The sequence below is a fragment of the Temnothorax americanus genome, unplaced genomic scaffold, assembly GCF_048541705.1.
Source record: "Temnothorax americanus isolate GAGA-0224 unplaced genomic scaffold, ASM4854170v1 Scaffold118, whole genome shotgun sequence".
Lineage (NCBI taxonomy): Eukaryota > Metazoa > Arthropoda > Insecta > Hymenoptera > Formicidae > Temnothorax > Temnothorax americanus.
The window spans coordinates 47,928-75,097 of record NW_027509251.1 but is presented as its reverse complement, the minus strand read 5'-3'; the positions used below and the strand labels follow the sequence as shown (position 1 = coordinate 75,097).

At 32.8% G+C, this 27,170-nt stretch overlaps 1 protein-coding gene across 4 annotated transcripts in view; it reads right to left on the bottom strand.

Moving 5' to 3' along the window:
* Nucleotides 1-2,870: 2,870 nt before the first annotated feature.
* Spri (Src homology 2 domain-containing protein sprint) overlaps nucleotides 2,871-27,170 on the bottom strand; it is a 61,049-nt gene continuing 36,749 nt past the window's right edge. For all 4 annotated transcript variants that reach the window (XM_077426682.1, XM_077426681.1, XM_077426683.1 and 1 more), the window contains exons 4-17: nucleotides 26,353-26,544; nucleotides 22,211-22,395; nucleotides 20,572-20,747; nucleotides 20,175-20,279; nucleotides 19,275-19,855; nucleotides 17,997-18,645; nucleotides 16,661-17,137; nucleotides 14,544-14,694; nucleotides 13,981-14,216; nucleotides 9,001-9,470; nucleotides 8,732-8,863; nucleotides 8,164-8,406; nucleotides 6,631-6,823; nucleotides 2,871-6,218 (exon numbers count right to left, since the gene is read on the bottom strand). In XM_077426682.1, the coding sequence (XP_077282808.1) occupies nucleotides 6,115-6,218; nucleotides 6,631-6,823; nucleotides 8,164-8,406; nucleotides 8,732-8,863; nucleotides 9,001-9,470; nucleotides 13,981-14,216; nucleotides 14,544-14,694; nucleotides 16,661-17,137; nucleotides 17,997-18,645; nucleotides 19,275-19,855; nucleotides 20,175-20,279; nucleotides 20,572-20,747; nucleotides 22,211-22,395; nucleotides 26,353-26,544 (3,894 nt within the window). In that variant the 3' untranslated portion in view covers nucleotides 2,871-6,114. The remainder of the gene's footprint in view (nucleotides 6,219-6,630; nucleotides 6,824-8,163; nucleotides 8,407-8,731; nucleotides 8,864-9,000; nucleotides 9,471-13,980; nucleotides 14,217-14,543; nucleotides 14,695-16,660; nucleotides 17,138-17,996; nucleotides 18,646-19,274; nucleotides 19,856-20,174; nucleotides 20,280-20,571; nucleotides 20,748-22,210; nucleotides 22,396-26,352; nucleotides 26,545-27,170) is intronic.

The following is a 27,170-nucleotide window of genomic DNA, read 5'->3' as shown; positions in this document are numbered from 1 at the left end:
GCAGTAAATTGACAAGTCTAATAAGTACCCGCGTCAATATATACTATGTATACTAATTCACATTCTCAATTGTGCTACTGTTATTATTTGTCATCAGACAATTATAAACATACACATAATAATTAGATAGATATTATATATATATACGCATGTGTGCATAAGAATATATGTAATTTATAAAAAGCGGGTGCTTATCAGCTTTGATACGTTACTGCCTTCTGCTACGCGGACGGCCAGAAAGCATTTTCAGGTTCAGGCCGTATTGCTAAAGAATCCAAGACGCGGCAACGCCGCGCGGCGTTGCCGCGTCTATAGCATATGTCTCTCCACCGTGCGTCCGTTTGAGCAATTCAGTGGTGTGTGTACGTGTACGGACATACACCACTTCATAGAACCTGAAATTAGTTGGTAACACTGAAACCGGAGTTTCGCGTTGTCACCACGCGAGGTCTCCAATATCAGTTCGGCCTTTGCTTTTAGTTGACAGAGTTGACATTACCGACGTCGAGGAAGTTCGGCCTTAGCTTTAGCATCCCCTTAAGCGTACCAAACTCGCGTGAATGTCAAGCCTCGCGTCTAGTTCTAGTTAGCATTAAAAATCGTACAAAACATTGGTTGCCACTCCTACATTATAAGCGTTTATTTAATCATAATTGCGAATACTATTTACTTTATACATTCGAGTCAATTATTTTAAGTTTGGTTTAGTTATACCACGTTTTGTACTATGTGTCCCCAATTCAAAGGAGTATTATGTAACCATTCTAATCTAAGCAAATATCCTTGTATTGCGTTCTTTCGTTTTGAAAGCAAGTCCTTTCAAGGGGGGCGGCGTTGTATAGTACATTCTGAGTCCGCTCCTGTTTTACCGATCCACGTTAGCGTGCCCGCCATCCGGGCGCTCTCGGGCTATCCCGCCTAACTACGACTGCGCTCGCGATCCGCGCATCCCCCCACTGCCGCTAGCGGTCGGCAGAGACCAGAATCCCCGTGATCCTCGTACAGGAAGCACGCGCCGCGCAAGTCGAGAGATAGACCGAATTTGTACCACCTCAGTGAATCTCAATAAATTTAGTCAACGCAGGGAAGTGATTATTTTCCTTCTCGACCACGCCCGATCCTGAGGAGGCAGCCACAAGATCAACTGCGTGGGGCCACTAGGCCTATTCATAAACACTTCTATACACAACCCGTATAGATCGTGGGCTATATGGCGGTGAAGGTAACACTGAGTTTTAATTATTGACAAAATAGAATATATTTAGAGAATATAGCAGGATAATTTTCAATCATATTCATAAACCATTATGGCAAAATTCAATAATCACATTAATCCAGAATCAATATATAATTCACATTGTAATAGTCCGTTCAATGAAAGGAATATAAACATTAGTTGAATGTATGATCTCAATTTGAAACTTGAAACGTAAAATAATTATATATTACAAGGTAATGATAAAGAAAGAATTAATATTATATGATAACTTTAAATGTATCTTTAAATTATTTAATCACTGAAAAGACTATTAGACATGACAAAAAAATGATATCACAATCAATAATTAACTAAAATAATCATTCATACACAATAACTTATAAGTGAATAATGCGTTGAATAGTAATCTTTATTAAATGCATTAATTCAACATCAATTAGTGAAAACGCATCGAAGATTTCAAAGTATTTCACATAAATCAATGTATTGTGTGTTAAATCTTTGATTATAATTTCTGAATAAATGAGCATTAAATACGTTAACGAATCTCTTTCAGAACAATTGAAGCAATATACATCTTATCTTAAACATTTGACGCATTATAATTCATATTGATTAAACAAATGAATCTCTTCGCAAATATGTATCGAGAAATATGTGAAATTAATTATCACAAAAAATAGAATCAAACACATCGCAAGCTTGCATAATTTACTTTACTTGACCAAAATAAAATAGCACGAATGAACAATCAAAAAATGGTTGCAACCCGTAAATAAATATCTTGAGTATTCAAGTGAAAAGAACGATTATCGTTCCGGTCAATCAATGATTCGCTAGAGCGCGGAAGCCTGTTAAACGTCTTTTACTGGACGGTAAATCTCTCGAGATTTCTGAAACCAAAGATCGAGTAGACTGTAAACTTTTCCGACAATCTTTATCTTATTCGTGATCGATGGCTTCTATCAGAAATCTAAGAGTTACCTGAATTATAGTGTCCACCGTGTGGATGCATTTCTAAAGAGTCGTTTCCCTTTCATTTATCCATATCATATCGTTATCATCAAGAAACGGAGTAATGGCGTCAATCTTATGCCGTCATCGTCATCATCAAGAAACGGAGTAATGACGTCGATCTCTCAGACGTTTGAGAATGAAATCGAGCCCTGGTTCTGCCGTGCGTCAATTACAGTCCCTTGGATCGTCTCGTACTTCTCATTACAGTCCCTCGGATCCTCTCGTACTTCTCAATCGATTACTTAGAGTTTCACAACTTATCGTCAGAACGACTCACATTAATACAATACCGAATTCAGAATATACGGCAGAAAGTCAGAAACATGTCTTCACTTATTGATAAACAAGAAACGAATAACGCCGGTTGCCCGGGCCGCAAGCACAGTATATACTGTGCTTATAATGTATTTTCTTTTTCTATATATTAATATAAGAAAAGGAACAAAATTATGATAACTGCAAGTGTCGAAAAGTACAATTGCATTTTTCATTAATCTCCCCGCTCCCCTGATGTGAAACGTTTTATTTAGACGAAAAGGATAGAACCTTAAAAAGAATTCTTATTTCGAAATATCACATATTTATTAAAAATAAAAATAACAATTGGTGGTTTTCCAAGATTGATCCATTCGAGTAATAGAAAAGTGTTTATTGAGCATAGACTTACATATTACAATGATAATAATAATCATTGATGACAAGTGTGTAATAATGGTAATTAATTAATGGTACAGATTTCTTTAACAAATAAAAAGTTATTTACTTAAGTGTAATTTTTAATAAACCTTTCCGACTCGTATCGGTTTGACTAGCATATTAGAAGCATATTATCGACATTAAAATTATCGTGTTAATCATCGTGGAAAAAGGACGAAAGCACGTCTACGCAAAGATCACGATACATTATAGGAATAATTAAAAAAAAAAAACGTGTTTAATAAATTATGTAGAGAAATGTACATTTATAAACTGCTAATTATTATTACATATGTAACGAGTGCATAAATTGTAAAAGACAGTAAAAGAATGCGAGGCTGATTTGTACGATTCTCTTTAGCAAAATATTTTCCGTATTATTTTTATGAATTTAAAAGATGCCATCGCGATCTCTTGTAAATTTAAAATAGAATTGATATTTATTTATATTTCTTTATTTCACACAGCTGATCATTATTGCATATGTATTATCGTTCTTTATTATCTCGCAACTTTATTGACACATATATGAGTTATACACAGCCTTCTAGATTTAAAAATCAGCCTAGCAAATTCTTTTGCAGGAAAAAAAGAAGCAGTAAAAGAGGCATCACATGTGAAAAATATGGATAAAAATCTGTCTACAACTTGTAGTAATAAATACACGATGTTTGCTTAAGATTACGGATTGCTTATCTTACCAGAATTTGCGATTTTTTTTGTATCATAGAAAGTACTTAAAATAGAACGTCTATATATAAGCTAATCTTCTTTGTTTTCTATTCTAAAATTCGCGGTCACGAGTTAAGAAGTTTTCTCGTGAATCATTTTTGTCACTCGATATTATATAGAAAACGTATAGCAATTTGCGCGTTCCTTCATATGTGTATTAGGGAAAAATCTGTGTATTATTCTTTCTATATATATATATATATATATATATATATATATATATATATGCATATAAATATTATATATACACACATATATATAAAGTATAATACTCGCAAAGCCGGTCAAAGTCCAGAGATCATCGGCGTATTATCATAGTGATCATATATGTCAATATATTATTATATTGTAAGTATTTTCATTAATTTAAAAACAAAATTTTGTAATAATATTACCTTAATTTAAATATTCGATTTTATCAATTCTTATATAATTATTAGGGAAAAGTTCTAAGAGATGGTATATCAATAAAGAATTCAAATAAAATATTAATATAAAAATTAATGAATTATCATTGAGAAAATTTCTGGAAAATATAAACAATTAATAAAAAGCTTTCTCTTATTTATGCCATTATATGTATGACAACAAAATAAACAACTTTATCGATTAAAATCAGATTTCTGAGATAATGCTAAAGTAAGTAAAAAAATTAGATTTTTTAAATAAAAAATCAAACAAATTTTTCATTAATATAAATTTCTTATAATAAACATAATCTTTTAGTTTTTCATATGAAAAGGCTTGTCTGAATAATAAATAAATATGATAATCGCTTCATTTACATTATCATGAATAAATAAACAATAATAACGATTCTATCTAATTAGTAAAAATAGAAAGTTTTTTTAAATTATAAACTAACAAAATCAATTTATTACTTTTTTTTTAAGACGTTCTCTGGACTTAGAATATTCTATCTTATTCTTTCAAGACAGGTTCGCTTCCAAATAGCAGCGTCCTCCCTTTTTTTATTGCAGACGTCCACGTGACATTGAATACTGAGTAAATACATACAATACGACTTTTCACGATACATCGTGTGTGTGTGTGTGTGTGTGTGTGTGTGTGTGTGTGTGTGTGTGTGTGTGTGTGTGTGTGTGTGTGTGTGTGTGTGTGTGTGTGTCTCTCTCTCTCTCTCTCTCTCTCTCTCTCTCTCTCTCTCTCTCTCTCTCTCTCTCTCTCTCTCTCTCTCTCTCTCTCTGTGTGTGTGTGTGTGTGTGTGTGTGTGTGTGTGTGTGTGCGTGTGTGTGTGTGTGCGTGTGTGCGTGTGTGTGTGTGTGTGTGTGTGTGTGTGTGTGTGTGTGTGTGTGTGTGTGTGTGTGTGTGTGTGTGTGTGTGTGTGTGTGTGTGTGTGTACATTTATGTGTTGTGCACATGTGCATGCGCGCACTCGCGCGCGCGTGTATCCTGCGTGCAATTGCAAATGTATACGCGTCTCGAGATTATCGTTAATCGCACACCCATATATGTACACAGCTGTACGTTTTTTTTCTTTTAGTTTTACACCCGATGCAATTTAATCAGTGGTCAATTCCGTCGAGTCAATCGGTGAGTAGATATTTGCACGCATAACGCGATTTTTAATTGTACGTATTTTAATATATTAACCCTCAGGAATCGTACAGTATAAAATTTCATTAAATAAAGAGATATTAAAATTAGGATATTATAAAAACCGCACAAATATACATTTTATTAAGTTTTTGGTATTAGCTTCCTAAATATTCTTACACGACCTTGTTAAAAAGAATTATCGATATTAGAAAATTAGAAAATGAAAAATTGAGTTGAAGAAGATAAGAAACATGTTATTATTTATTTGTTATATATAAATATTAGAGTATAACAAAAACTTTATATTATTTATTTTATAACTACTTTGTGTATGCAAAATTTATCTTTAACATTCCACTATTAATTTTAATATTCTTGAATCCAAATAATTAAACTCCAATTTATCTGCTGAGGGTTAAAATATAAAAAATCAACAATTGTACATTGCATGATACTGTTTAAAATCACGTTATCCCAGTTGGAAAAATTTTACGAAACTCATTTAAATCTATTCTTTTTTTCCGATGACCATGTAATTCAGATTACTTAATTTTTCTTTGCAGTTAAGTACCCACATTACTTACGCAAATGATAAAAATTCTAGTTTTTCACATTTAATTTTTTATGACAAACACTTTATAAAAATGGCAGTGTCGAAAGGATTTCTATCAAAATACTTTTAATAAAAATCCTTGAATATGTAGACGATATTAAGTGATTCAATATTCAAAATCTTGAAAGAGATGTTTTTGTAGAAAAAATATGATATTCTTCAATAAATTTCCATGTATCTTCAAGATATAATACTTATATCTTGAAAAGCGGGATATCGACTCACGATAGAGGTGTCTAAAAGTTAATTTTAAATTGATAGAATACTTTGCTATTCTCTCTTAAGAACTGGTCTTGGGCCATGCTATCTTGGCGTCAATCCGTTTGTAGGCGAAAAGGCAGTGAGAGAGCTCCTGTGGGGATTCATGATCTCCGAGCAACGTTTCTAAAACAATTTCCGGCAAAAAATACAAATGTTATAGTCATTATAAATAATTAAATATATCATAATTTGAAAAAATCAATATGCAATATTACATAATTAATTTTTCACTATTATTAGTGGTAATTAGTAGACAGTAATTAGTAGTATTAATATTTAAAATTACTGTAATAATTATTTTTATGATGTTAACATTATAAAAATAATAAGCGTAATACAAATAGAGATGTAACAAATAAAATAATAGTTAAAATAAAAACAATCAATAAGAATATCTATTTAATTATTTACAAATTCTACTATTGCACACAACATTTTTCTATAATATATTTTATATTAAAGAGAAAAAAAATATAGAATATAATTTATTTCATAGTACTTTAAATATATTTATTTTTACATTAAATGCCCTCACCTTCCCCATGCACCAACTTGAAGAGCCCATAGTCCTGAGGATTTGTGCATCTAATCTTATGCGCAAGGATGCGGCAGATTTCTCTGGTATTCATGTTTGGTCGCACCGGAAGTGTTCTAGTATTTAAAGAACCATGCAACTCATCCGGTACCAAGATCCGCAACACAGACGAACAGTCCGGTGTTCCACATCCCTAAATAAAAATGATATTCCCGTGAAAAAATGATTGAATTTGATATTTTCCAATTTTCCTTAGATAAAATTTAATCCTATTTATATAGCAACTCAGAAAGTCTTTAAGTGTTAAGATATATTTGAATAATATGTTATTATATTTGATTATTTACACAGAAGAGAAAATTGTTAATTTTTATTCGAATAGTGAATAGTCAATAAAATGGAATTTATTTGGCTAATTATCAAAATTTTTTCAATAATATCTAGGACTGTGTGTGTGTGTGTGTGTGTGCTAGAAAAATTGAATTGTGTCCGAAATAATGATTTATAAATGAACTAGCTGGTTACCCGGGCTTCGCCCCGGAGGACATATGTAATCAGACACGCAAATAGTCTCTCTCTCCCCCTCCCCCTCTCTTTCTCTCTCTCTCTCTCTCTCTCTAAATACAATTCTTTAAAATTCGATTAATTATTTCCCGAAAAATTCGTCAAACTTCTGATACCGCTTTCCAAAAAGATCGGTAACGAAAAATTATATACTTGATGGCACTCCCCGGGAAATTCAACCCCTACTTTATGTACAATTCTTTGAAATTCAGTCATTCGAAACCGGTTTTTAAAAAGATCGGTAATAAAAAATAGTACACTTTATAGCACTCCCCGGGAAATTCTACTCTTACTTCATGTATAATTCTTCGACATTTAATCAATTATTTCCCGAAAAATTGAAAGAATTAAAAAAACCTGTTTCCAAAAATATCGGTAACAAAAACTGTACACATTATAGCGCTTGCTGTAAAATTCTACCCTTACTTCATATACAATTTTTTCAAATTCGGTGAATTAATTCCCGAAAGATTGAAAATATTTCGATACCGGCTTCCAAAAAATCGGTAACAAAAAATTATACATTTCATAGCACTCCCCGGAAAATTCTACCCTTGTTTGATCTACAATTCTTTGAAATTCGGTTAATTATTTCCCGAAAAATTAGAAAAACCGGTTTCCAGAAAATAAAGAACTATACACATAGTGGCACTCCCCGGAAAATTCTACCCCTATTTCATATACTTTTGGTAAAAATTCGGTTCAGGGGTTTGGGCTGGGCGTTGATGAGTCAGCGAGTCAGTGAGTCAGTCAGTCAGGACACCTTCCTTTATATATATAGATATCACATATTATGACTTCATGTTATATCTAATAATCTACAAAACCAAATAAAACATTTTATTTTAAGACAATAACACGAGATTAAATGGTCTTGCGTCACAAATTGGACATTTATGATTATTTAATTGTAATTTACATCAACTTAATCTGGCTTACAAGATATAATCATTGATATTTATTCTTTACGTTTAACGTGGACATGGTGCTCTGACTGGACTTAAAGGTCTTTAGAACGTGCACCGCACTCGACAGCGTTGTCAGGTAATAACCGCCCTCGCCGCTCAAAAGGGAAGTATGTAGCAGGCCCCACATGTACTCGGCTTCGATCTCCGCGTCCACCACTTTACCGCGTACTAAAACCCATATCACCAGCGGCAGAAGATCGTCAGCGCCCAATGTAACATGCCTGCCCAAGTTAGCTTGCTTCACCTGCAAAATCACAATTAAAAAATTTCATATCATCGTATTACATTATTGGTTATCTATTAATTACTATAATTTTATTATATTATTTTATTTGTAAAATATAATGAAAACATTAAAAGAATATCAAAGAAATTAAAAGAATATCAAAACAAAAGAAACGTGTAATTTTTAATAAATAAATTTATTTTGTAAATCTATATTTAGCAATATTGTATTAAAAAATGACAAAAAGTAATAATAATAAATACTAAAAAGATATATTAATAGAAAATATATTGTTATATATTTATATATTTCTATGAACAGTATTACGTTTTATAGAACTTACAGAGTTGAAGATGGCCGAGATGGCTGCTAATAGGTGTTCTAGCTTCTCGAGTGGAGAATCGGCTCTCTGCAATCGCTCGATGTATTTGAGAATGCGATCCAGACTCTCTTCCGAAGGGGGTACGATTTTCGACTGCACGTGCCAAACAATCGAGATTTAGGTGCGATAAATTTCATCTCTTTCATTAATACATTTTATAAATTTCATGAAGCTATTCCGATGCTCTCCGAAATTTTCTTTTCTTCTTAATATTAAGGAAATCTAGTTACCTGAACACCGAGGTCGTAAATGGTCTTGCCCTGGGCGTGCTGGATGTTCTCCGCCAGGGTCTGTAGCGCACCGGTAGCGAAATAATGTTCGATAAACAACCGGCATACGTGTTCCCGCAGGGGCCTCACCACCAGGCCCATCATCACATCCTCGAGAATGGCATCGAGATTGAGGAACTCGTTCGGCCGTAATTTCGATCGCTCATTTTCCACCTCGCTCTCGAATCCACGCTCTCCATGTTTCACCAAGTAATTCTTCATACCCGACATGAATTGCCGCATGTTGCGCATCACCACATGCGGCATCGCTTCCTTGCTCTCTCGCGTACATTGAATAAAGTTGTCGATATTCTGCGAAAAGGTTGTAGTCTTGTCCGCCGCAAGTTGAAGAGCGTAAGTTCTAATAGCTGCCCCGGTTCCGTTCAGCTGATGGTCGCGATTTTTTGAAAGCGCTTGTACTCGTGGCGGAGCTGTAAAAGAATTTTTTATAAAGATTAGATTGTGGAAGGAGAAATGGTCACATAATATTTTATATATTCATAATACTTTTTAGCAGTACTTAATAGTACTTTATTTATATAATATAGTTTATATATATATAGTATTTTTTTTTATGTACATACATGTAATATTTTTTTATGCAATATTTTATTTTCAATGATTTTTATAGTAATGATACTTTTCGTGTAATAAATTTTTTCGTAATTATTTTTTTTTTTTAAATTCACATATGAAACACTTTTGCATAACTTTTGCACTTTTCTCGTAGTTTCATAAATATTAAATTTTAAAAAATTTTTAGATAAGTAAAAATAGTTTAATAAAACCAAGACTTATTAATAAAGCATTTTTTAAACAAGTGGTCTCAAACTAGCCTCAAAGAAAATTAATCTTCAATAATCTTCTTATTATAATTTCATAAATACTCTTATTTTTATTACCCTTCGAATCTCACACACATCTGCAATCGATAGATATATTAAACATATATAAAAGACACATTGTCCAAGCGTTTAATATTAGTCAAGATGGAAGTCTCTAATGAGGTATCACATAAATATTATTATAATAAAAAAATTAATTAAATTTTTTAAAGAAAATTATATTTTACAATATTTCCATATAAAAATTTCATTTAAAATGTCATATTAACTGCTCAAATCAAAATTAAGAGTTTTTGATACTTTTCCTTTCAGTTTTACAGTTTCAACAAAAAGTTAGAGTACTTCACAACTTTATTGTCTAATAATTTTTCAAGATTATCAGAGATCAGCATAAACTTTTATTTTGTAGTTACGTAAAGAATGTTATTGCGCTCAAATAAATGTGAAATACTTTTTCAACAATTGGTAATTAAAAATTATAAATATTTCTAAAAATCAATTTAGAAATTTTCCAATCAAAAATTATAAATTAAATTTAACATTTATAAACAAACCCTTAAAATATATTTAAAAACAACAAAGTCCGCATTTAACTGTATTAATTGTTGCTAATTATTAATTACATTCAAAAATGTTTACGCTCATCTTCAAAAAACGTTGGATACAGTTTATAATTCTCTGCAAGAGTTTCTTAACAGAGAACTTCAGTTCGCGTTTCATCTCCATTTCCAAGCGACTAGACTCCTCCAGCGAACAATTAATCATCATCCATTCTCCATCCATCTCGTCCATGTGAAATGCCATTAAAATCGTGCTATCGATTCGTATGACAGATAAAAGGTCAGCATATTCTAGATAAAATTTTTCTCCTTTTTCAAAGTATTCCTACTTTGTGTAATTAAAGAAATATATTTGCTATAGAAAGCGAAAATCATAAAAGTTTCTTTGGAATTTCTCCAGCAATTTTAATTTACCAATATCAGCATCAATTATACGTATTGTGATATTTAACCCTCCGAGAACACACCTATTTTTTCAATCACGGAGAACACTCAGGGTCAATCTGACCCTACACACACTTTGATCGTCCACCATTTTAAATTGACGAGTGCGATCAGCTTGAAGAAATTTCCAGATGTACTTGGAACATTATTAAATCAATTGATATAAATAAAAAGTGCCGTTGGAATTATTTACCCCCATTTAAAAAAAGTCAAGAAAAAAATTATTGTTTTGAAAAAAATGTAATTTACGAAAAAATTGTATTTTTTATTTTTTTTATTTTTAATATTTCTGGCTACAACTTTACGTGTATATTCTAAAAATGTAGTAAAAACTCGAGGTAAGGGTCAAATTGACCCTTTGTGTTCTCGAAGGGTTAATTATCTCATTTTAGCAAATTCAAATAAGATATACTCGAAGTAAATAATTTGTAAATTAAAAATAAATTAAATAAAGACACTAAATAAGAATAATTTGAATACATTCAACTATCACGAGATTTAAGTAATTTTCCTTTTATGTGACAACAAATGTCTGCAGTGCTAAAGATTAAGACGGCAATTACGTGTACAAATAATCGTTATCGAGTTTAACGACTTCTTATCGCACTCGCGAGCGTGGAACGGACAGATATCGCGCTTTCCTTTCAGATGTACTTAAGTTGTCAGCGTGCGAAAAGGTTCTTGTCGGATGATTTATTCAAGGTGCCGATCCATTTCATTTTACGCTTTACTTTTAAACTTACTCTATCAATGTTGTTGTTTACAGTTATTTGTCTAATGTAGTTATGTATGTTCTAAATTTCTTTGGTCGTCACAAATTATCATATCACAATTGTTGTCGCGTTTGCTAGCACGTGGACACACTTTTATGAGCTTTATCGTAGACTGTCTTAGAATTAGATGAATATCGTGGCATAGAACAGATTTTTGGACTCTGTTTTTCTCCATCATGAGATTATCTCCTTCTGATATGATCCACTTGAAAGCTCTCAACTTATTGTCTCATAAATCTACTTTTTTTTTTTACAAATTAATGTGTGCAAATTCTTTAGTTTTTTCCGGTTCTGGAACTGGAATTTGATCGGTTCAGATCAAGTATTTTTCAGATAATCCAAAGAAATCCAAGCATTCCTAAAACTTGGATAAATAAGATTCTTTAAAGATAGCAACATAATAGAGAATAGGCATAAACTATCAAAGAAAGTATGAGTTAATCAATCAAATATAAAGTGTTTTCTTTCTTATTTAATTTTGAGTTTAAAATTTAATTATCTCAAATATTTCAAATAATTTTTTAAGAACTCTTACATCGCGAAAAAGCTCAAGATGAAACCAAAGATTCTTTAAATTTAATTAAAGTTTCCTTTTCCTTCTCGACTTCGATAGTATTAATATTTCAATGCAGATTTTTTGCAAAGTTCTACGCTTTGTGTAAAAACTAAACATAAACAACTCCGAGTTCAACAAGGTCAAGGAAGCACTAATAGATTTACAATCAATCATCACTCACGAAGATACTTCACATTAGGTTTGTCCTTTGCAGCTGTACTTATCATTTTTCCTCTTTTCCTCTCCAACGTCTAAGTATCCATCTTATTTTAAATGCGGAAAGTGCGACGTAACGCAGCTACAAAAGATACCCATCACTTCAAACACTGCGATCAGATTAACGGTCGACCGATTAACGACTGACCAAGCGTCACTGTCAAAGGTAGCAGGAAGAAACGCTAGTAGCTGGTGTCGCTGCTGCATTTTAGCGACAAGAAGTGCCGAGCTCTTCTTTTTACAACCAATCAATCAGCCACAATCGGTAGATAACGAGATAATCTCATCGGTATTTTATTGTTATCATTTAAGTATAATCGCAATAAAGTTAAGTTATACTTTCTGTCTCTTCAGTTTTTTATTCATTTCGCTTTTCTTCGATCTCTTCGCTTTTTTCCTTTTTCTTTTATACCAGAATAACAACAATTTCTTTATATCTAAATGCATTTCCACGATTCAAAGATGCAATATTATACCGAGTATAATTTAGATAGTCTCGAGGAATAATGAATAAGAGTACCTCTTAAGAAGGGCAAATTTTCTTCGAAGATTATTAAACTTTACGTTAATGTATATTAATAATTTAAATAATGTGTAAATTACTAATATTACTATTAAACATAGTAATTTAATATAAATTATTACATTTAAAATTAATGTAAACAAATGTATATTCTATTATTCACAAATATATATAATTTATAAATTAATGCGTACGCACGGATATACACACACTCAGAGAAAAAATCATACACTGTTGGAAAATTTTCGTAGTTTTGTTAAAAAAAGTCCTTATTAAAATTTTTCTGTAAAATAATCAACACATACATGTATAGATTTAACATGTGCCTGTTGAACTTTACAAATTAAAAATGTAAAATTATTAAAATTCCTCTCTAAATAATTTAAAAAATATGTTAAAGTAACACAATTTGAACGTATTTATTAAATGTGTTAATACAGAAAAAGAATGTTGATTTTACTCTATAACAGAAGTGGGAATAAAAATTTGCAGAAAAAGAGTGTTGATTTTATCTTACAATCTTAACTTCAATATAAAAGTTATGTTAATTGTACACATAATTAACTTCAAATTACGATCAGAATTACATTTCCTTTCTGTTGAAATATTTTAACATAGTATCGGTGTTACCATTTAACACATCCATATTATGTTAAATTAACGGTCCACACAAAAATTTGAGTGGACCGTTTGGGACATCTGATTTATGTTGTATTTAACACAAATTTTCCAACAGTGTAGTGATGGCAACTATATAGGTGACAACTATACAAGTTGTATTCATAGAATTATTGTACATAGTTAAATGAAATATTTTGTAGTTATTGCAACTAAATTGATGGTTAAGAGAACTAATAAATAATTATTTTAACCAATTTAATTGCAATAACTACAAAATAGTTCATTTAACTATGTACAATAATTCTATAAATACATCTTGTATAGTTGTTACCTATATAGCCATCACTATGATTTTTTCTCTGTGTGCACACATTAAATATATTATAAAAAAGATAAAACTTACACAAGAGAGGATCCAGTCGTTCCTTAAAACTCTTGTTTTGTTTGATTCTTTCCACATCGCTCTCCGCGTCTGTATCCAGCATGGTTTCCCACTCTGAAGGATCGTACGTGCGATCTTTCCGCGAGTCCGGGGTATCCTCGCGCTCCACATTCCGCTTTTCCACGTTGTCATACGACGAGTTCCGGTCGCTGTATAACGACTCACACGTATCTGGCGGCTTCAGTAGTTCCGGGTGCCTGTAAGGAGATTTGAAGCATCGAGTTCAACATTCTAACATTCTCGATTACACATGAACATTTCTTGTTAGTTTAGCAAACTATTTAAAAAAGTTTTAATTGGATAATTTTTGTCTTTCATCGTTATATTATAATTTAGATATAAAAAGTTAAAATCATGATAAGTGCTTTCTAAGATTTGAACAAGAAATTACCTGTTATTGGGTATATAATATAGGAAAGAGTAAAGATTTAATGCAAAAAAAATCTTTTCAAAAATGTATCTAATGTCTTTATACAAAGTTGTCATAAAATTATTTGCGATTTCGTTCACGTTAGAAAACTTACCGTTGTAAGATGATATTTTGAACAGTCAAGGTATTCCGAATGTTTCTATTGCATTCCTCGTCACTAGGAAATTTTCTAGCGACATTGTCGCCATCATAATCAGCATCACAGTCATAGTCCGGTTCGCAATTTGGCTCTTCAGCTTCATTGCCTATCCGATATAATTAAAAATTGTTATAGCGTATCCAATATTTCAGTTTTTACACTAAAAATAATATTTTAATAAAATTTTTAACAGATATTTGATGTTCTAAACATTTTTCTTAATCTCCAAGCTTAACCATTAATAAATATAGATCTCTTTATATAAATATAATATACACATATGGGGCATTTTTTGCCAAATAGCCGGCCCTGACCCCTTTCGATTTTGCTCTTAATTTTTTATTACAATCAACTGAAATAAGTGTATCCCTGTGTATCCCCCCCATAGTGTATCCCTGATTTTTTTTTCAAATTTTTATCTCAAGTCGTATTCGAGATAAAGATATTCAAAGTTTTAAAATCCATCCTCCAAAAAATGTTCAAATAGCTGTAACTTGACTTCTATTTATCGGATCGTTAAAAAATCAGTCATATAATCAGAATCGGAAAGAAATGTACTTTTTGAAGAAAAATATTTCAGAATGCTATGTTTGAGTTTTCACAGTCAATTTTACATTCAAAAATTAAAAGTCCGAATTTTAAAATGGAGGTGTTATTTTTTTTTATACAAAAATTCACAAAAATTCTTGCGTCAATTACCAACATTTTAAGTCCGGTCCAATAATAAAAATCTTTTTTTTTCCAATTTTTTTTAATTTTAAAAAATTAAAAAAAAAATTTTTTTTAACTTTTAATATATAATATATTGTAAATTGTTTGGAAAGTATCGTTATTCTGTTTTTTTAATTTATAGATTAGATAAATAAGGTTTGCTAGCAAGTATAAAACAACATAATTTATTACTGTAATGATAAAATATTAATCAATTTTTAGATAAGTAAATAAAAAACACTCATGTAATAGTTTTATGTGAACGCTTATCGGGATTTACGTTTCCTTTTAAAATTTTCTCCAAAGGAGCGATATGAGACTGTAAAAAGTAAACTTGAAACTCAATTTGCAAAAGTAAATCATGTGTACCTAGTATTAAAAAAATTCATTGCAATATTCATCAAGTACTTCACTAATAAAACGTTTCGAACTTTAAAAAGAGTATCAGAGATTTATAATTGTCTTAAATCTAACTAAAAAAAGAAATGTAAATCCCGATAAGCGTTTACATAAAACCATATTACACGAGTGTTTTTATTCACTTATCTAAAAATTGATTAATCCTATTTTATCATTATACAGTAATAAATTATGTTGTTATACTTGCCCCAGCAAACCTTATTTATCTAATCTATAAATTTAAAAAACAAAATAACGATATCTTCCAAACAGTTTGCAATATACAATATTATAGATTAAAGTCGGGAAAAAAATATTTTTATAATTTTTCAAAATTCTAACAAAATTGAAAAAAAAGATTCCCATCAGCGAACCAAACTTAAAATGTTGATAACTGACGCAAACATTTTTGTATAAAAATAAAAAATAACATACATTTTGAAAATAGAACTTATAGTTTTTGAACGTAAAATTAACTGTGAAAACTAAAACATAGCATTCTGAAGCATTTTTCTTCAAAAAGTACATTTCTTTCCGATTAATTTCATGACCGATTTTTTAACGATCCGATAAATAGAAGTAAAGTTACAGCTATTTAAATATTTTCCGGAAAAGATGGATTTCAAAACTTTGAATATCTATATCTCAAGTACGCCTTGAGATAAAAATTAAAAAAAAATCAAAGATATTTATTTCAGTTACATGATTAAAATAAAAAATTAAGAGCAAAATCAAGGTCGGCGACCAACCGATTTAGCAAAAAATGCCTTATACATTTTTCCTAAAATAAGTACTATTAAAGTCATTTTTATAAAATAAATAAAATATATAATTGTTTATAAATATTTAATTATAGTATTTTATTCTTTTGATCGCTGGGGTATTTAGTGTAATTTATAACATGTTTAAAAAAATAATTTTTTCGAGTAATCTATATTTTCTACAATATGTGTAGAACGTACCGATAAACTCCCAACTAGAATCTACCGCCCAAGAAGTGTCATTAAACACTTTGGTCTTGATCTTTGGTGGTTGAACGGGCTTCGCCCGAGGAATCTTCTTCGTCTCCTTAGCTTGAACCAATCTTTTCGCTAGGTTGTCGACTGACGACGAGATTAATGGCGTTTTTTCCTCCGTCTCTTCGGAGGGCTCTTCCCAGCAATCAATAGGATGCAATTGATTGACATTCCCCGTCGGTTGTAACCAACCTGGTTCGCTGTGTCGGTACTTGTTCAACGCCGGATTATTTTTGGTTGGTCGTCTTCTCGGGATTATAATGGCATTTTGAACAATGGCATCGGCCGGTTCTGCGTAGAAGGGACTGCTCTGTTTAGATTCGGGGGTCCGGGGACTGTTACTCTCCGACTTCGACAAAACAAGGCCCAATTTGTTTCTCGGGGGCGTCACCGTATTGGGGCTGTTCAAAGAGTTGGCACTGCCTACGAAAAGGATTTCTAATCTCAAAATTTTTTTGAAAAATCTCTAAAAGACACTCTTTTAATTTTAATCTTAAAAAGTTCAATAATAAAAAAAAGAAAGTAGAAATCACTATAAATTAGAAACCAATGATCAAAAGAAACATTAACTTTATATTCAATATAATATTCGTTATTTTCACAATATCTGTTATTCTTTTTATTAATAAAGTTACACACAAGAATATTATAATAAAAAAAAATTAAAATAAATTTCTAATTATTTTAATAATCTTTATAATTATAAAATAATCTCCAATTAATAAAATTTCTATTTCTATGTGATTATAAGCTCTTTTTCAAACGTCGAAAAATCGCTATTTTAAAAAATATCGGTATGTGTGTATGTATGTGTGTATGTGTGTATGTATGTGCCAAATTTACCGAAATTTCTATAACTCCAGAACTAATCAACCAAATCTTAACAAATTATATATGAAATAGGAGTAAAAAAACTGAAGAATATATAGAATTAATAAAAATTGCTAATAATAAAGGGGTTTTTTTTTGCTTCGTCAAATTTTTTTACTCAAGAATTAGAAAAATAAAAAAAAACAGTTTCCAGAAAATCGGTAACAAAAAACTATACACTCTATAGTACTCCCCGGAAAATTCTACCCCTATTTCATATACAATTCGTTAAGATTTGGTTAATTAGTTCTCGAGTTATAGAAATTTCGGTAAATTTGGCACATACACACATCAGAGTTGAGAGACCTGTATGTAAGACCGTGATCTTAAGACATCACTTCCTCTATGAGGAAGCCAAGTGCAAATTTCTAATTTGCATTATTTTTTATATAACAATCTAATAGACTCTTACAAACTCTAGATAGCAGATCGGGCCTCTTCCCCATACCAGTCTCCTCCGGCGAGCTCTGGTCAGGACTCTTCATCTCCGGAACAGGCTTAAAACTACTAAATTCCGGACTCATCATTTCTTTGTATCGCATTTTGTCGTTTTTTGGAATAAATCTGTCGTTCTTCAGAGCTATCTGTTCTCCCGTTGGCGATCTTTCATTGACAAGACTCTTTTCGGATTCTCTGGGACTCATCAGACGGTCATTAGAATTTCTCGCGCAATCTTGTGGAGTGCAGACGACCCTGTTATCCTTCAACCTGTCGTTCCAGGTCGACTGTGTCGATTGGTCAGTCGTGTTCCAGATGTCTTCGTAATCGGAAATTTTATCGGCCGGCGAGCTGCGATAATACGACTCCAAGATGTCCGATTCCTGATAGTGTTGGGAGTTTTTCCGTGAGTTTTTCTCGCGATCGCGCCGCCTTTTTGATTTACTGGTGCTAGAAGGAGTATTTGGGGAGAGCACGTTGGGTGTCTTTGGGATCAGCTTTGACGTGGGGGATACAATCGGAGTGGTGGGCGAAAGAGGTGATTTGATGGAAAAGTTGGAATTGAGAGATTTAGTAGATTGAGGACTCAGCAGCGACATATTGGGATCTGATGGAGTGTTTTGCTGTTGGCAAACAGAGAGAAAGGAGGTTGTAATTATTTCAATGGCAGCAAAGAGAAATGATTTGTAATTTTTTAGTTATTAATTAAATTACTTCACATAACAATAACAATAATCAACATAAGACATGATGCGTTATAAAATAGATGTGTGTATATAAAATTAGAATAAGAAAATTAATTTTACATTAAAAACTCAAAATTTATTATAAAATATAAAAAATAAAATAATAATATAAATAAACCAAAAAAATATTACAAGTGTATTATAAAAAAATTTATTATATTTTTATAAATATTATAATAGGGATATTCAAATAAGTTACCGTTTAACGGTTTGACAGGTTATGTCGGGTTGAAGTCGGGTAAAAAGTTAATTTTTACACTTTTAACCCAAAGATTAATGTGATAGGTTAATGAGTCACTTATGTATTTTGCATAACCTTAAAGAGTAGCGCGCCCAAAGTTAATTAATTAACTTTTTACTCGACTTTAACCCGACATAACCTGTCAAACCGTAAAACATTAACTTATTTGAATACCTCTATTATAATTATGTAAATTTAAAATTTGTTAAAAATTATTTTTGTAATTATAAAAGTTTGAAAAACAACACTTTTTTCTCAATTTTACCTGTGAAGTATTCACGTTGCCCTGGTTCACGTTGAATGTCACCGTCGTAGTCACAGTAAAATTATTCTGATTCTGATTGATGCCGGGCTTGGCCCATCTTGGCGGCGGCGGTGGCGGCGTCTTCACACTTTGCCTAGTTCCTTGATTTTCAGCGATGCTATTCCTATTATCCGGCAATTCTGGAGACGTGGTGCACGACAGGTTGTTCTGATGGAAACTCGAGACGGACGCGAACTTCCCCGAGCTCTTGGTAAACTCAATCGTCGTTAATTTTGGCGTATCCAGACTATTCTTTAGAGCGTCAAAATTTCTCATATCCTGAACAGGACTCAAAACGTTGTTTTCCACGTTGTGGACCACCGGCGAGGGACATCGCACGCTTTGCACGAGATTCGGCGAGATCAGTTTGTGAGAGAGTTTGTCAGTCGGTGACGAGATCCGGTCCCTTTTGGTATCATTCAGAGGTTCGTTGAAAGTTGTCAGATTGAGAGTGTTCGGCGGAGTTGGACGTGGCTGACGCGGCAACGACGACGCAAAAGTTGAGGTGTTCGTGTTAACGGTATTTGTCGGAGAGGGAGTATCTGCACACAAATATAAATTTAAACAATAGATTATTTTTGAGACAATTTTGGGATTATTTTTCGAAGGATATTGTCTTGACTCTGATTTTCAGAAACTATAATAATAACTCCAAATATAAGTGGGAGACAATGCTAAATTTAGAATTAAAAAAAAGTAATAATCTACTTTAAAAAAATTTTAGATAAAAAACTTATTAGGAAAGGACTGACAGTGAGTCATATAATTCCGATTAAAAAATAAATATTTTAGTAAAAATCACTAACATAATGAACAAGAAAATGTGTTGTGAAAATAAAAAATTGAATATTAATGTCTCACGTGTATTATTGTAGGATGATATTGGGGCCAGATTAAGCACTATGCTCTCCGTGATTGGCGTATTATCCATGTTATTATTATTGTTAATATGGTGATTATTGTTACCTGCAAAAAAAATTTTTCTATAAAAATATCTGTTAATTATTTTTGTTTACCTATGTAAGTTATTAAACTTTGAATATAAGTGTCTAACACAAATGTAATAAATAAATAAATGTAACAAGCATTTAATTTATAAGCCTTTTAAAAATCATAATTATCAGAAAATTATTTTGTAATTTGGAATTTGTAATTTTAAATTAATTTGTAATTTTTTTTGTCTCGTTAAATTTATTTATTTATATCTATAATTTATTTTTTAAAATTATTTACGCGAAAAAAATATTAAGAAACACACCCCCATGGAAACTGCTCAGACTAGAGGTATTGCTGCTGTTGCTTTCCGGTGGCTTCGGATTCGCCATTGGATATCGCCAAAACTCTTGGCCCAGCAACGCCAGCGACGATAATTGCTGCCTATTTTTCGCTTCTCGCATCGCTCTCGGTAAAATCAATTGCACTGGCAGTTCGTCACTGTGTGCCAAATAAAAATATTATGGCTTGAGTTAATAATTCTATACTAGTATTACATGTAACATTAGGATGATTGATAAATTAATTAAATAATTAATTTATAACAACTTTGTGTGTGTGTGTGTGTGTGTGCGTGCGTGCGTGCGTGCGTGCGTGCGTGCGTGCGTGCGTGCGTGCGTGCGTGCGTGCGTGTGTGTGCGTGCGTGCGTACGTGTGCGTGCGTGCGTGCGTGCGTGCGTGCGTGCGTGCGTGCGTGCGTGCGTGCGTGCGCGCGTCTGCGTGCGTGCGTGCGTGCGTGCGTGCGTGCGTGCGTGCGTGCGTGCATGCGTGCGTGCGTGCGTGCGTGCGTGCGTGCGTGCGTGCGTGCGTGCGTGCGTGCGTGCGTGCGTGCGTGCGTGCGTGCGTGCGTGCGTGCGTGCGTGCGTGCGTGCGTGCGTGCGTGCGTGCGTGCGTGCGTGCGTGCGTGCGTGCGTGCGTGCGTGCGTGCGTGCGTGCGTGCGTGCGTGCGTGCGTGCGTGCGTGCGTGCGTGCGTGCGTGCGTGCGTGCGTGCGTGCGTGCGTGCGTGCGTGCGTGCGTGCGTGCGTGCGTGCGTGCGTGCGTGCGTGCGTGCGTGCGTGCGTGCGTGCGTGCGTGCGTGCGTGCGTGCGTGCGTGCGTGCGTGCGTGCGTGCGTGCGTGCGTGCGTGCGTGCGTGCGTGCGTGCGTGCGTGCGTGCGTGCGTGCGTGCGTGCGTGCGTGCGTGCGTGCGTGCGTGCGTGCGTGCGTGCGTGCGTGCGTGCGTGCGTGCGTGCGTGCGTGCGTGCGTGCGTGCGTGCGTGCGTGCGTGCGTGCGTGCGTGCGTGCGTGCGTGCGTGCGTGCGTGCGTGCGTGCGTGCGTGCGTGCGTGCGTGCGTGCGTGCGTGCGTGCGTGCGTGCGTGCGTGCGTGCGTGCGTGCGTGCGTGCGTGCGTGCGTGCGTGCGTGCGTGCGTGCGTGCGTGCGTGCGTGCGTGCGTGCGTGCGTGCGTGCGTGCGTGCGTGCGTGCGTGCGTGCGTGCGTGCGTGCGTGCGTGCGTGCGTGCGTGCGTGCGTGCGTGCGTGCGTGCGTGCGTGCGTGCGTGCGTGCGTGCGTGCGTGCGTGCGTGTGTGTGTGTGTGTGTGTAATATACACGCACATATTTCCATATTTATATATATATATATGTATACAATATAAAATTATATTTTCTCTTCAACTGTATATAACTTTAAACTATTATTATTGTTATTTAATTGAGCATACATGTAGCTATAGAAAGATTAATAAAACGACGAAGAGTAAAAAAAAAAAAATGTTACGAGGTTGGATAATATATAATCAAAATCACGATTTGTGACAGGTGAATTTCTACAGATTAGAATATAATGATGAAGAAGATGATAGCATATGCCATTTCTGGAGCGGAAATCCACATATAAATAAAGAGAGAGAAAACAAGGCACTTACCAGCACTGTGAGTAGTGAGCAATCAGCGAGGGGATATTGTCGAACCTGTTCTCGCTCGTTTCCAAGCTCAACTTGCCCTTGTTGGCCTGGATCAGGTAATGCTCGATGTAGGGTCCTTTCCCGACAGGTAATCTCACTGAGAGAGCCATTGTGTCACTCTGACTCGATTGTCGTACTACGAAATTCTGAAACCAAATAATATTTATAATAAACAATGACTTATGTTTAATAAAATTGTAATGTGTATAGGTATATGACACTTAAGAAGTAATGATATAAATATAAGAGAAAGATTATTCAATCATTTTTTTATATTAATAAATAATTAATTTGTCATTAATTATTAAGATTATTCTTTTCAACGATCAACTAGATCTTTAAAATTTCCATTTTAAAGATCTAAAAGTTCTTTATTTTGAAATGTTTCTTCAAAAAAACAGGACTCAAGGAAGAAATGACAATTTAGATTCCGAAAAGTGTATAATGTATAAATTTTTATGATTAAAAAAATTGAGACAAAAGAAAGATTCCAGCAAGCAATTCGAATGCAATTCAAATAGCTATAAAGAGGAGCTAGATGAAAAATATTTCTGTATTATTATCTATATATATTACCAGCTTTTTATTATTTTTCAATTTTAAGAGACAACAAATCAAAAAAGTTTTTCAATTAAATAAATTTTAATTAAAATAAGAATTAATTGAAACAAAAAAAAAAGGAAAGCAAAAAAGAAGAAAACAATCAAGATTTTTCTAATTCAAGATTTGATGGCAAAAGCGTTTGCGTGCAATCGTTGTTACATGTTTCGTTGCAGAGAAATAAAAGGAGTTCCGTTTCTTATCTATGGAAAGTAATTGCGAGGCGCATTGTTTTTCGACAGTGCAATTCGTTCGAAACGACGATGAGGCCGCGGAAGGGCCCCGAAGGAATGGAAATGACGGAGGACAATTAAGAAAGGTGCAAAACAATAACCCGCTGGTAGAAACAATGGCAAAAGAGCGGTGCCCGTCACTCGTTTGTTCGCAGTCATTTTCGTGCTGATTACAGTGTAGAGCTCTACGCGCTGTTACACAACGTTGAAAAAAAAAGAAAAAAAAAAGAAAGTTGACGTGGAAGAGAGAAGACGGCAAACATTTTACCGCTATGTCTTAATCGATTCTTTTGTTAATCTCATCAAAAAATATTTTGCAATATTCGTAATTATTGCTCTTATTTCTCGCTCAATTCTTATAATGCAGCCAAAAATTTATTTAATTAATTAGTAAGAAATCTTTCATTATCTTGATAATAAATTTTTAGATATATGTATACATCCTTTTATTAATATTTAATTCTTATAATATTATTTTTAATGCTCTCTTATATAATTATAAAATTCAATGCTGATTTATTAAATTAGTCTAGAATTTATTACCCCTACCAATTTTTTAGCAGAGAATTAATATTAAAATTGGGAGTTAGTGCAGTGAGACTAATTTGCACTAGTTATACTTCTATTTTTAAAAATGTGAAGATAGAAAAATGAATATAGAAATTTTGAATAAAAAAACGCATAAATATATTTAATTAACTACAATGCCTAAAATATTACAAATAGATGTCAGCATTATTGAATGATTACGTACACCGATATGCATTATCATAATCGCACCAGCAAATGACCAAAAATAGAAAGTTAACAATATCAGCCTAAGATATTTTTTATTAAATTAAATACTCTCGAAATATGAAAAAAAATCTCAAATTTATTGCTAAATAAATTAGAAAAGAACATTCGGAAATTATTTAACGTGCATACGACTACAAGATATAAATTATACCAAGTGTTGGATCTCTGCAAGGATCTCATTGGACAAAGATCCTCACTAGATTTTGTCCCTAGTTTTAAGTTGGCTACAGTGTACCAAGAAAGAAGCGCTCGGCGCGAAATACATTGAGAACGTTACGAGCACGCATAAGAATAAGAGTGTGCATCTGAATCCCTTTCTTCTTCACCTTTTCCGGAATAAGTTTGCTAGTCGAAACACCAAGAAAATAATCTTTGTCAATCTTTACGTTAAAAGAGAATATTAATTAATCTCAAAACATACTAGTTAGTGCTGAATTTATTACACGTTTAATAAAAAAGAAGTTATAGATTGCAGTTCCATGAATTTGGACACGTGCTGGAAGGACGTTTTTATGTACGCGCATTAACGTCACATCCTAAAAAAAAACGATGTGTCCGTAAATAACGAGTTTTGCGCTTCATCAAACCTCGCTATCTTTTACGTAAGACACCGGATATGTAAAGGGTCCTAAAGGTGCGAATTCATGGGACGCTCCGTTTCAGCGTATCGCGAGATCACGTGATTTCGATCTGACGCTAGCGTCAAGCAAAGAAAGCTGGATTTTCTCAGCTTTAAGCGTCAAAGCCAAAGCAGCGCGAAGACGCCGAAATTTTGACGCTGTTTTCCTTTTCATGAATTTCAATTGACGCCGGCGTCAATTGTGGTCATGCGACCTTCTTGCCGCTGAAAATGAGCGTCGAGCGTCAGCATGAAAAGGCACCTTAATACAACTTCGCGTCGATTGCATGCCGTCAGGCATTGACACGGTTTTCCGTGTGTCTGAGAACACCATTATTCTTCGAGCCGCCCGGTGCGGCGCGGTGCGACGGCATGTCAGATACGAGCCGACATACTCACGCTCATTGTTCTGAGGCATGTTGCAGTAGATGTATACGTAGATGGAGGAAAAAAACGGTGCTGAGAGGAAATGACCTTTTATTCAGAAAAATAATATTTGGCACAAGGAGAATAAGAACGAGAGAACAAGAGAGAATAATAAAAATTAATTTCTTTCCATAAAAATTGGAAATACTGGGTTTTGAAATTTTCAATTTTGTAATTATTATGTTTTATATTTAAATATAAAATTTTTTTTACAATCCAATATCCATGCAAATATACATATAAATTTTAGAGTATTATTCTTTTGCAAAAAATATACTTTAACTTCTGCAAGATGTTTGTGAATTTCATGTGTAAAAATAAATACGTTGTTTACAATTTTTGCGTTGTTATATTAATGTCTTTTTGTTATGATTCGATAAAGGCGAATATTAGGTAAATAAAAATTTCACCATTTTACTGCGTAATAATCAGTATAAAAATTGTGCAATAATATTAACATAAATAGTTATTAACAAAACTATAATATAGTTTTATATTAATAATTATTAATAAAACTATTTATATTTTCATTAATAATTTTAAACTTCTTGCTAGGAGAGAGGAGCTTATTCTGCATGAAAATAGAATTAGGCAATCACTAGACTATAGCTATCAATCACTAAATTAGCTATCAATCTCTAGACTAGCTATCAATCACTAGACTAATAGACTTATTATGAATATTAAAACTCTGTAATAATAAATACGTAATGATTTAGTAAGTAATAAGTAAGTTATTAATACAATTTAGCTATAACATTTTAATATTTTTGTAATGTATTCTTTTGTAATATATTACAAACATGATTTACTATATTCTTTTGCCGAGATTACATAATATTCTCATTTATGCAAGACAAATCTAAGACCTCACGAAGGAATTTTTACGTTATGAAAAAACCTGAGAAAAATGAGCTAGTAACTTCATACTAATAATGTCCAATTTTCTTATCACGGATTTACACTTTTCATGCTATACCTATAGATATCTCGATCAAAAATGCATGGTATTCACTAAAGATGAATTGCAATTCTCTAAAAAAATGATATTTATTTCAAATTATCCATCTTATCTCCGAGATCTTATCTCAAATATGCAGTATGACACACGTTTAAATTTCTTATTTTAATCTATATTCAAATCTCTCTTCCTAATATATACTTCTATTTTTTAGTACTTCTAAATTTTATATTCTTAGTATTTATTCTTGCTGTGTTCCCACACTACTTCAAAATAAAAATAAGAATTAGCAATGCATAGAATATGAAGGATGAAAATATCACCGCGCATGTTCAAAAATATTTTTATTATTGTTGTATAATTATCGAAATAAAATTGGGAATGAAGAAAAATACTTAGAATAAAAATTTGTTTAATTCCAATATGTTAAGAATAGAGAAATTCTATGATGTAAGTGTACACTTACCCCCTCCTCTTTGCCCTGCAACAAGTGAAAGGCCCCGGCTCTCTGAATGCCCGGTAAGAACCAGATCGGATGAGAGCGTATGAGCCTTTCGATTAGGGTAATATCGCAAGCCACTTCGCTGCCAGAATCTTCTGTAAATCTTGAAGATCCTCCCGAAGTGGCCGATTCTTCTGATGAAAGCGATTCCTCGCTCTAATAAGAAAAAAAATATTACCATATTAATAATAGATATACAACGTAAATAAAATAATACACTTATTATATGTCAGAACAAAATAAATAGTTTTATAAAAAAAATATTAAATTTATGATTATATACAAGTTTCTTTCTGAAGTGTACTTTTGGGATAGATTTATTCAATTGTATCTTACATTTATAATTTTCTGTTATATACAATGTTAAATGTTATTATTATAAAAATATTTTCATAAACTATGTAATATGTTTCTGATTAATTAAGACTATATAAGGTATTATTTTAATTATTCGGGAAGTACACCTGCCTATACAGCATATTACGGAATTAATTTTAATTGTTGCTGAGATAAATTTATACATTGTATTTAATTTTATACATTTAATAATTAACAAGTAATAAATTTATTTATCACCTATCAATTATTAGATATATAAATTTAAATATGTAAAATAATCTCAATTGTTAAAATAATAACAATGGAATAAATTATTGGATCCGTCAGTGCGTAGATAAAAATAATCCCCAATCGGGGTCGAAACGTTGTGAGACGAATACATAGAAATTGGCCAGTTGGGTCGCTTAATCCCGATTATTATTGTTAAAATAATCTTTTTTTAA